Source organism: Rhipicephalus microplus, chromosome 6, assembly GCF_043290135.1.
Source record: "Rhipicephalus microplus isolate Deutch F79 chromosome 6, USDA_Rmic, whole genome shotgun sequence".
Classification (NCBI taxonomy): Eukaryota; Metazoa; Arthropoda; class Arachnida; order Ixodida; family Ixodidae; genus Rhipicephalus; species Rhipicephalus microplus.
The window spans coordinates 191965002-191976749 of record NC_134705.1 but is presented as its reverse complement, the minus strand read 5'-3'; the positions used below and the strand labels follow the sequence as shown (position 1 = coordinate 191976749).

Genomic DNA, 11748 nt, shown 5'->3' with positions numbered 1-11748 from the left:
CCATTTTTATCCGCTAAGCGAAACGTGCTGCGCACTGTTTTTGGATGGTTATTCTATTGTTTTGTATGACGCGGCAATCGTTGAAATTGTGGACTATATTTCAGTTGTTTCTTTTTTGTTATTTGCATCGTGAATCAATGCATTTTTGTTAAATACCATCTTTTCTGCTGCATAACCTGTTAAACATTCTGTGTTTGTACTTCCTCCACATTGTTATGTTCATTGTTCCAATCGCTCCCGCCCAAATTCTGGCATTAAGAGTGGCAGTATTGGTATAAACAATAAAAGAATAAATGATTAAATAAATAAAAATAAGTGAAATTCATATAGTTAAAACAGCTTTATCAGTATTAAAGACGGTAAACTTAGATGAGTACTGACACAAACTTAAATTGGTTTTGTTTTACTCTAAACGAAAACTCGGGTGTCGAGAATCCTAAAAAAAAATTGTCGTAGTGCTTGGGAATATATTTTTGAATACCGCTATAGCTTAAAACGACAATATCGCTATCAAAGAATGGGGCGGCTTCGCAGTGACGTATGTGTCAACACGTGTCTGACGTCACGGAAATACTGCAACTCGCCACGTACTAGCAACAGCTGTCAGTTAATTTGCCGCAAGTTGCGCGTGGTTCACGCTAACGACGACTGTGGTATGTGGGGTTTAACGTCCCCAAAACCACCACACGATTATGAGAGACGCCGTAGTAGAGGGCTCCTGAAATTTCGATCACCTATAGGGTTCTTTAACGTGCACCCAAATCTGAGCACACGGGCCTATAGAACATTCTCGCCTCCATCGGAAATGCAGTCGCCGCAGCCGGGATTCGATCCCGCGACCTGCGGGTCAGCAGCCGAGTACCTTAGCCACTAGACCACCGCGGCGGGGCGTAAAGGACGACTAGTGGATTAATTGCCTTCCAGAGACTCTGACAGTGATTTCGGCGATTCGGGATGCAGGCGGGACGCAGATTTCGCAAACCCCGCCCGCTGTGTTGACTTGTCGAGATAATTCCCATTATGGTTTGCAGATTCCAGGCTACGAGAAGTTATGAAATAAAGTAAAATACTTTATAAGTGTTGTCAGGCTTCGATGTCACGAAAACGAAAGATGTCCTTTTTTTTTTTTTGGTGCGCCTCAAAATCGTGTCAGTACTCGGTTAATTAAGAAGGGACACACTTTATTATTTCCAAATACTGTTGGCCGTTATGACCGCAACTTCTAAACCTTCTTAAGTGTTCCGATTTTTTTTTTGTGCTGGTCGATATCTCTTAGATATAAACCAACTCATAACTTTTATGATTCTTGGACTTCAATATATTCGTAGACTGTGATTCGATTAATCGATTTTGTGATGAATCGCTGGACATTGGAACGGCTCTCACCGCCGCTCTGGCTCTGCGCTGTATACGTTATGTGAGCGACCGTATTTCGCCGTATCCGGCGGGAGATTAAGACGGGGCGCCGTTGCGGCATTTCGAATGGGAAGTTCACTCCCTTCCTCCGAGATCGTCGCCTTTCTTTCCGCGATGTCGCTACAGCTAGGTTTATCGCCCGCGTACCTGAATTCGACGGCATGTGTGTGACCTTGTTGTTTCAGCCGTCCGTGTGCATTGTCTCTAGCTTCTGAGACACCCGTATGCCGGTGCATTGAAGGTGGTACTCTATCCTTGTGCAGAGACGTAGACAGGACACGTGACCACTTCCGCGTGCCACGAAAATTTTGATCATTTTGCACATTATAGGCGAGCGCGTTGATTACTAATCACACTGCCTGCTTCTTCAACGCAAGCATGCCTCGTTCGTCCAACACGCGCAGTTTTCTTTGTGCGTATCGAAGTAAGCTTCATTCATCCATCATCCAACATCTTCATTCATCCATCATTCGTTTATCGTCATTCATCCAACATTTTATTTTTGACTACGCAGCGAAAAGGCTGGTGTCCATAAAATAAGTGTCTGCATATTGTAACACGCGCACTGGCTTCTCCGACATTTTTCTCTGTTATTTCCACATGCAAGTGTTTTCTTTTTCACTCCGCCAAGAGTTGGCCGACCGAATTTCCGTCACGGAAATGACGTCACTAAAAGCGCATGCTTCGGAGCCTTCAACGACGGCGTCTCTCGTAATCATAGGGGGCTTTTGGGACGTCAAACCCCACATATGTCAATTAATCAATCAATCAATCATAGGTGCGCGCTTGTTTTCATCTTCTATTCAAGCAAAAAATTGCTTATATGACTTCCAGTGATCCACTTTGTTGACTTACAGTCATGTAAGGAACATCGATGGTTTCACCTTCGTTTTTCACCTCCAAGCTGCACCTTTGGGTGACACTTGTGTTCCTCGGTGTCCAACAAAGCTGCGACTACAATGAAGGCGCGTTTCACCCTCTGTGTTGCGCCGCATTTCGTGTGATCCCGGAGGCAGCGCGAAAAACAAGGTGAAGTGCAGCAAGCTTACAATGCCAACGATCTCGGAGGCATTTCAGAACCCCGTTAGTTTCAGAAAGCTCTCATAGGAGGGTGTAGGAGGTTGAATACAATAAATACACGCCTCAGAACAGATTGGTGCAGTGGTATGCGGCTTAGTACACGCGCGGAGACAGTGGCAACACACGGACAACAGACAATGTGGCCGGATCTACGAGGTGTGATTAGCTGGCTTTCGCAAACGTGTCAAGTCGTTTCTATCTCTCTCTCTCTCTCTCTCTCTCTCTCTCTCTCTCTCTCTCTCTCTCTCTCTCTCTCTCTCTCTCTATCTCTAAGTGTGTGGGTGTACATATGTTACATGTGTGTGTTACATGTGTGTATGTGTGTGTACATTGTGTGTGTGTGTCTACTTTTTATATCTTCACCTTAGTATTGATATTTATTTATTCATTTCTTTACTTATTTATGATCTTGTACTAGTCTTTTTCTCTCTTTATTTTTGTCTGATTAATGCACTTAAGAGCGGCCAACCCGCTACAAAGGGCAATAACCACAATTCGTCATCATGATTGACCTAGAAAAAAAAAAGAAAGCTAGTAAGATGTCTTATCGAATTATTAGTTTCTTGGCCGATCCCCCAACGAGGGCGTGAACCATACATATGGGCCATCGTCATCATCTTTCGCCTTCTATGGTCGACTGATGTGGACGCTTAAGAAAGCGTGCGGTTATATGGTGACGATTAATAACCAAGCCTTGCGCGATGTCTTTCTTCGCTGCGTGTCGAGCTCCTTCTTTCTCTGTCGTCGACGCGTTTATCTCTGCGGAGGACGAGAGGGGCTCTCGGCGAGGCTCTGAACTAGAGCCCTACTTTGTGGGGAGGTGCTCTCTGTCCCCTATCTTTTTTTCTTCTCCGAGTGGTGCCTTGCCTGCGCTGATAAGCTCCCGGCATTCCGCTGCATCTGCTGCCGTGTATCCGCTTGTTTGTCTCTCTCTCGCAGCCGTGCGTCACTCGTTTTTTTTTTTTTTTTTTTTTTGCTGCTCGCCCGAAAGAAGCGCGAGTTTTACCTATATCGCGTCTGTTCAGACAGGTCCCTATAGCCAGGAAGGCAAGGGATGCGCTAGACCCCTACACCTGCTTCCTCCGTGCAACTTTTTGGTAGAAGGGGTGTTTTGATAAAAACAAGTAATGGTGGAAAAAGCTGCTTTTTCTGAAATGGTCAAGTATTTTAGCTATAGTCTTTGGCTATCGTCAAAATCTTTAGACCCCCCCCCCCCCCCTTCCTCTCCCCGGGAAATATGCCTGGCTTATAGGAGCCTGACATATTCGCATCCGCTGTTCCGTTTCTCCAGCTGTTCACTTTTTTTTTTTTCAAAGGATATTTACCTCGCTACTGTTTCACGACTTGCTGTTCTCGACGTGCAAAAGCGCCGTGCATGGGGTGCTAGCGGTTTTAGATGCGGAGCATCTTATACTGGCGCCTTGTAGTGCGCCGTCCGCGCCGTCCGCACCGCTTCTCGAACATTCGACAGCTGACGCGCGCGCATGCGCCGTCGCGCCGTCGCCCACTCTTCCACCATCTGTGCATCCCTTCCTCCTCTACACACCGCGCGCGCTTCACTCCTCCACCATCTGTGCACCCTTCCTCCTCTACACACCGCGTTCGACATCTACAATTCTCCTGATTCTCCAGTGGACGCGCATGTGGCGTCGCGCTTCGAGAACATTCAACAGCTGACAGTGCATGCGCCGTCGAGCTGTATATATACTCAAGGTCGGCGCTCGCTCACTCAGTTGCCGCTCGTCGGTTGGTTTGTACGGCGCGTCGACGTCCAAGGTCGCGTGAAATGAATTCCAACGAATCCACAAACACAATGATCGACGTCCCTTCGACCAGCGCCGCCCTTTCGCATACGTGTGTACGTGTTCACTCATTTAACACCCCCTCCTACAACCACGTTAACCAATTTAGCCATCGACCCAAGTAAGTCGCAATTTAACACCCCATTTCACAACCACGTTAACCAATTTAGCCATCGACCCAAGTAAGTCGCACTTTAACACCCCGTTAACCAATTATATGGTCCGCATCCTCCTCAGTGTTCCCCCGAGGGAAGCTGCGGGCAATTTTTTGGTGCTTCATTGTTGACCTGAAGGTCTGGGCGGTCGGTATTCGAACCCCGCGACCTCGTCCATCTACACTCGTGCATAGTGCTTCATGCTTGCGCGTTTAAGATTTATTAGCGCGTGTAGAAGAACTGCAGGGGGTCGAACTTCCCGAAGCCTTCCGCCACGGTGCATCAGTGGCTATAGCTAAGGTGCTTGTCTGCTGACTCGAGAAGGTGCCGGTTTCTATCCCGGCCGTGGCGGTCTCATTTCGACGGAGGCGAAGTGATAGAGTCACGTGTTCTACTCTGCGATCTCAATCAATCAATCAATCAATCAATCAATCAATCAGTTTATTATCATGTCATAAAAGGATGTTACAGGGAGTAAAATATACAGAAGAGGGTCCCAAAGTACAAGACGTCAAAGTACAAGACTCGATGCACGTCAATGAATTCCAGATGGTCGAAACTTCTGCTGGGGTTTTCCAATACGGCGTCTCTCGTAATCATATTGTAACGCACGGTTCAACGAACACTTTTAAATAGGCTAACGTAGGCTGGGCGAACTTGTGCCCGAGAATAACAGCACAACAATAAAACGAAATCTCCTAGTTGTCTCGAGGATTCACTTCTGCCTCTTCTTCCACGTTCTTTTTTTTTTTTTTCCAACGTGGGTCGCGCGCAGTTGGGCCCCGCTGGCTCGTGCGTCGCGAACCATCCAGAGGGCGCACGTATCGGCTTGCGCGCCTAACTTGAAGTCTTATCAGAGAGTTTTAGTACTGCGGAATGTTGCTACGTACGCATCACGCAAGCGCCTTGCGTTACGTGGCGTCGTTTGCCACTAATCGGCTTTTAGTACGCCGTAGTACCCGCGTACGTAACGAGCGAGAAGCGTGTTGCGCCATCTGGTAAATCAAAATAGAAGCACGTGTTGTTGACAGCCAATGTGAGCCAATCCAAGTGTTATAGCCAGATTATGGCCATATTTTAAGCCACAGAGCCGGTCGGTGCTTGCCTTCGATGCCGCCATTTTGCAAAACGAAGTCTCGCGCTTTCGCGAACTTGTTCGAGAGCGGCGCGATCGCCTCATACGTACGCACGCACGCATCTCACGCGTGCGTACGTAGCGGCTGCGTACGTAACGCGATACGTGCGCGTTGCGGTCTGCGCATGCGCACTACGCAGAACGTGGCGTCCTTACGTACGCAACGCCGCCACGTACGCAGCGTACGCAGTACTAAAACTGTCTATTGTGTCAATATCGTGGTTTCGGGGCGTAAAACCACCGATATTATGATATTACGCCTTCCTTTACGGCGTTTGTTGTGACGACATCGTTGTTTGTGGCGCGAAACCCTAAGAGCCATGCTCTCGAGCGCGAAGTCGCTCTCCTATAGCTGTACGGCGTCTCGACGTTTCTTTTGGGACATCGAACGTAACCAATCGATCGATCACAATCAATCAAATTTGGGCTTACGCAGTGCAGAGCTCGTGATTCGTTGTATGCGATCGTCGTCCGAAACGCAGGCATTTTCAAGACATGGGGGGATGAGCCATCGGTTGTGAGACAATGGCCCCCTCTTTGCGAAGGCGCTCCTTGGGAAAAACAGCTAATTGGGAAACGCTGCTCGTGATTTGGAAAGGTGCCACTCCGGGGTTCGTGAACCTGCGATTGCGAGCGTGCACCCACCACTCCGTCGTTGCCTCGAACGGCGAACCAACCGGGAAAGCAACTCTCCTCGACGGGTCGAGTGGATGTATCTATATAATGTAGTGGCTGTGTCTCGTGACGTCTACTATTTCTGCAAGCAGTTAGTGGCAGCTCGTATACCTCTCAAATTAACCATTTCAGTCGTCAAATCTTTGTTTTGCTCGGGTAATTTCTTGTCCGTGTGTTCTAACGGGTATCCCCTCAGAAGCTATTCCATTTGTAGTCATAATTATCTCTTGTTCGTTTTTGCTCGAATAGTGGGGAAAGTTCTGTGCCCTGACCCACGCTCTTCGAATTAGAGCGATGGCGTCAACCTGTGCGGCAGATGCCACCAGCGGCGGGTGTGATTCTATGCTCTGTTATGCCAGCGAGTCCTCGTCAAACGACCGTGCCTCTGAAAAAGGCAATCTGGGTCAAGGCCAGCCCGCCGTCTGCCCGACGCGAACATCTCAACGGCGTGAACACGCGCGGCGCCTCTCTCGCCCACGTGCATTGAGTCATCGGCGCACGTGACAGCGAGCCGGCGTTCTCGTGCCTGGTGGTCTGACGCATGGCGCGGCGACCCCCCATTGGCGGAATCTGCTCGGACGACCCGCGGCGCTTCTGATTGGACACTTTGGTTGGACCCGGTGCAAATAAAAGAAGCCCTGCGGCGCGTCGCGATCGGAGATCCTAGGAGAGGAGTCCCCGTGTCGGAGTGCCGACATGTGTGTGAGTCAGCGGTTTTAGGCGAAAGGCTGACCTATGTGTTAGAGAGAGGAGCTCGGCTCTTCGAGTCTCTGCCGGCCCCAGTGCCGAAATTGTAACGCCTCTGTATCTATGCTGTACATAAACCTTGTTTAACTCACCGTCGTCTCGTCCGCTCGTCTCCTCAGCTCTGCGCAGAAGCAGTCGCGAGCTGAGAAACATACGCTACCAAACGGCTGGTGACCTTCCCGGCGGGGTCGAAAGCAGTGGCGCCTCCGGGACCGCGTCGGCGTCGCCGTCTTTCGCAACAGTGGTGGCTTCGGCGGGATCGGTCCGTCGTTTCGCAACAGTGGTTGGCAGCTGCGGGATCGGCCGGCGTCAGCGACATCGATGCGGTGAGTGCCTGATGTTTTCCCCTCAGTTCACCAGACTACTCTAGCTCAGGTTGTAGTAGTTTAGAGAAAGGGCTGTGTGAAGCATTGAAGTGAGCTTTGATCGTTTCAAGCCAAGTTGAAGTGCTTTGAAACCAAAGTTAATGCGGAGGTGGTAAACACGGGAGGGTGAAAAATTGCTTGCGCGTCTTGCTAGTAGGCTTATAGTGGGTACGGCAAGTAGATTCTTAACAGGGGCAAACAGCAAGAGGCTAGTGTGAACGATGGAGAACCTTAAAGTGAAGGAACTCATCGAAATTTGTGAGGAACTCGGCATTACTTTGGGCCGTGCGAAACGAAAGCAAGCGATCCTTGATATCATGAAGGATGAGGGAGTGTCGGCTGAGGAAGTCGATGAGGCCTGGGTGGATATTAAAGCACGCCGTGAGGAGGCTGAAAGGCGAGAAGTAGAAGCTCGCGAACGTGAAGAAGCTGAAAGGCGAGAAGCTCGCGAACGTGAAGAAAGGCGAGAAGCTCGCGAACGTGAAGAAAGGCGAGAAGCTCGCGAACGTGAGGAGGCTGAAAGGCGCGAAGCTCGCGAAGAGGCTGAAAGGCGCGAAGCTCGCGAACGTGAAGAAGCTGAAAGGCGCGAACGTCGCGAGGAGGCCGAGAGACAAGAGCGCCTAGAGTTGAAACGACTAGAATTGGCAATCCTACAGTGTTCGCAGGCGCCTAGCGTAGCTTCTCCGACGAGTCAGGTCAGCGGTATTAGAATTCGGGATCAACTGCCACCGTTCGTAGTAGGCGAGGACATGGCGAAGTATCTCGTCAAGTTTGAACACGTCTGTGAGCGAAACGCTTTGGAGCGGTCTCTTTGGGCGCGGAACCTGCTAGCTCTTCTTCCCGGCGAAGTGTCCGACGCGATAACTTGCTTGTCGAGGGAAGCGTTTGAGAGCTATGACGAGGTTAAGGAAGTGCTCTTGAGACGTTATAAGTTGTCACCCGAGGCTTTCAGGCAAAGGTTCCGGTATGCTGAAAAGGGGAATGAGTCACACGTTGACTTCGCGTTTCGTCATAAAGCCGATTTGATTGAATGGCTCAAGGGCGAAGGTGTTTATGATGATCGCGATAAAGTGGTGGAATGCGTTGCACTGGAGCAGTTCTACCGCTGCATCGAGGATAATGTCAGACTTTGGCTGCAGGACAGACTTAGTGAAGTACAGCTAAACAAGGCAGCAGAGTTAGCTGAGGAGTATTATACTCGCCGAAAGTTGCACAGCAGGGCAGTGCGCGTTGAAAAAGATGAGAGAAAAGAGGGCTTTTCAAGGAAACCTGATCAACGGAAACCCGTTCCGCACCGTAATTTCAAAAAGGACCCATCTCTTACTAAGGACAGTGTAGGGGAAGGGCAAGCAGAAGCGGAGAAATCGAGTGAGGTTTCTACCACACAGGCATTTGAATCGGAAAACAAACGGAAGCCGCTAATCTGCTACAACTGTAAAAAGGAAGGGCACATCGCGAGAAACTGTCAGGAAAAGTTTGCCTTCGCAACGATCCGAGAATCAGAGAAAAACATTCGGTTGTTGGAGCCGTATCTCCAAGAAATTAGGGTGAATAAGAAAACGTGCCGAGCACTTAGAGACTCAGCGGCAACCATGGACGTTGTCCATCCTGCATTGGTGTCTCCGGATGACTTCACAGGAGAATGCGCGTGGATCAGGCAGGTCGCCGAGGAGCAGAGTGTTCGCTTACCAATCGCCACCGTTGTCATTGAAGGCCCGTTCGGTAAGCTTTGCACCGAAGCAGCTGTGTCTGCCGCGCTGAACGATCGTTTTCCTTATCTTTTCTCCAACAACTCGGAGCAGCTTCTCAAAGAGCAGGGCAAATCGTTCTTCCCCAACTTAGCGTGCATGGCTCTCACGCGATCGCAAGCGCGGAAGCTATCGCGGCAGCCTGATCTGGTTCCATGCGGTGAACTCTCAAGTGACCTTGTCGGCGGGTCGACGGAACCCCAGAAAGGAAAGTTTCCGCATGAGTCATGGGAGCAGTCACGCGAGCGGCCCGTCGCCGACACGACCGGCGCGGTTTCCGGAGAAAGGGGAGACGACGTGGCGCCATTGAGTCAGAGCGAGAGGGTTGCAACGCTCTCGCCTGTAGCGGAAAGTTGGAGCGAGCTGCCGAGAGTTGATCGAGAGACGCTCATTGGAGAGAAACGTGAGGATTTCTCGATTGAAGCGCTAGTGGAAAGCCAAATTGAAGCGCGAGTGGAAAGCCAGAAAAACGCGGCAAAAGTGCTGTCGAAGGAGCACTACGAGAAATCGGGGAAGAAGCGCGCTTTTGAAGTTGATAATCAGGTAATGCGGCTGCAGCCACCCAAAAGGAACAAGCTTGAGGTTGATTGGGAAGGGCCCGCCACAGTATTATCGAAGCCTTGCGATACAACTTATGAGGTGCAAGTAGGAAGGCGGCAGAACAAAATTTACAACTTGATGAAACCCAATGTTCAACATCAAGCGGTCGTAAATCAGCTGTTGAAGGCTTCAGAGGAAGAGGGAGCAGAAAATTTGAGTTCTAGTGAGGTGATCGAAGGGGGATCGAAAGTAATTTGGGAGCAGATAAACCTAGAGCCTAGCTTAAGTGAAGGAGGACCTGAGAAAGGGGACCTGAGAAAGATTGGTTCCGAGTTTGAAGACGTGTTTTCGGACCGCCCCGGAAACATGAGGGTGATCGAACACGATATCGAGCTAAGCGGTGAGGAGTCAATCAGTAGCAAGCCGTATCGTTGTTCCCCTGTGCAACGTCGCAAGTGTGAGCCGCTCTTGGTGCCGCATAGGTATCGTCGCCTAAAAGTGGCCGGTTACTGAAGTGGAGCATGTTGCTCCACAGCGCAACTTTGACGTTCGCTAAAGAAAAAAAAAAAGGAAAGGTAAACGTTAATGCAGGTGCATTGAGCAGTGCGTTTAGTTAGTACCTTCTCAACCTTTCGGTTTCTGGCTGGCGATTCGGGGCAAAATTTTGACCTCATCACGACCTGGCCTGAGCGCTCTCGTTCAGAGTGATCTCAAGGGGCCAACTTTATGTGGTATTCTAATCCGTTACGTTGTTGTACGTGAAAAAAAAAAATTGAGTTGTCATTTTAGGGGTCTTTTGTCCCACATGTGCCTCTTGATGTAGAGGGAACAAAATTCCGATAGACACGTAGATAGGTATATGTTGTACTATACTTTGTCTGGTGTTCTGTCGGGTGACCGAGGGCACTTGCTTGTGTCGTGTGTTGTCTGTTGTCGAACCGTTCTTAGCAAGTTGCAGAACCATCGACAAGTGCTGAACCCGAAGATGGTCAGAAGAGACGAGTGAAGCTGGTCAGCAAGTTGTGGCGACAAGCCAGTGGAGCTGGGATCCGTCGTCAAAAATGGGATGTGTTCCCGGACCAGTCTGGAGCTGTATTCTCCCCATGGCCCTGGAGGCGAACCTGGAGGGACCAGGCGAACGAGCGCACCTGACATCCGAGCCCCGTGGAAGCAGCTCGTCTTTCCGGTGCATTGTCTGGCGGCGGGGGTGCTGTTATGCCAGCGAGTCCTCGTCAAACGACCGTGCCTCTGAAAAAGGCAATCTGGGTCAAGGCCAGCCCGCCGTCTGCCCGACGCGAACATCTCAACGGCGTGAACACGCGCGGCGCCTCTCTCGCCCACGTGCATTGAGTCATCGGCGCACGTGACAGCGAGCCGGCGTTCTCGTGCCTGGTGGTCTGACGCATGGCGCGGCGACCCCCCATTGGCGGAATCTGCTCGGACGACCCGCGGCGCTTCTGATTGGACACTTTGGTTGGACCCGGTGCAAATAAAAGAAGCCCTGCGGCGCGTCGCGATCGGAGATCCTAGGAGAGGAGTCCCCGTGTCGGAGTGCCGACATGTGTGTGAGTCAGCGGTTTTAGGCGAAAGGCTGACCTATGTGTTAGAGAGAGGAGCTCGGCTCTTCGAGTCTCTGCCGGCCCCAGTGCCGAAATTGTAACGCCTCTGTATCTATGCTGTACATAAACCTTGTTTAACTCACCGTCGTCTCGTCCGCTCGTCTCCTCAGCTCTGCGCAGAAGCAGTCGCGAGCTGAGAAACATACGCTACCAAACGGCTGGTGACCTTCCCGGCGGGGTCGAAAGCAGTGGCGCCTCCGGGACCGCGTCGGCGTCGCCGTCTTTCGCAACAGTGGTGGCTTCGGCGGGATCGGTCCGTCGTTTCGCAACAGTGGTTGGCAGCTGCGGGATCGGCCGGCGTCAGCGACATCGATGCGGTGAGTGCCTGATGTTTTCCCCTCAGTTCACCAGACTACTCTAGCTCAGGTTGTAGTAGTTTAGAGAAAGGGCTGTGTGAAGCATTGAAGTGAGCTTTGATCGTTTCAAGCCAAGTTGAAGTGCTTTGAAACCAAAGTTAATGCGGAGG

General features: G+C 50.6%; 2 protein-coding genes across 3 annotated transcripts in view; both read left to right on the top strand.

Moving 5' to 3' along the window:
• The window catches only part of LOC119166728 (protein numb), a 132533-nt gene that overhangs the window by 48235 nt on the left and 72550 nt on the right, over nt 1-11748 (top strand). The window lies entirely within an intron of this gene.
• Nucleotides 6597-11365, top strand: LOC142765759 (uncharacterized). The gene is made up of 2 exons (XM_075867356.1): nt 6597-7855; nt 7916-11365. The coding sequence occupies exons 1-2, from the start codon at nt 7597-7599 to the stop codon at nt 10174-10176; spliced, it is 2520 nt and encodes an 839-aa protein (XP_075723471.1). The 5' UTR covers nt 6597-7596; the 3' UTR covers nt 10177-11365.

Bases quoted from the DNA above. Each gene is read 5' to 3' on its own strand.
- LOC142765759 (XM_075867356.1), top strand. From the start codon at position 7,597: ATGGAGAACCTTAAAGTGAAGGAACTCATCGAAATTTGTGAGGAACTC. The intron at 7,856-7,915 runs GTGAAGAAAGGC...AAGCTCGCGAAG, and splicing joins AAGGCGAGAAGCTCGCGAAC to AGGCTGAAAGGCGCGAAGCT.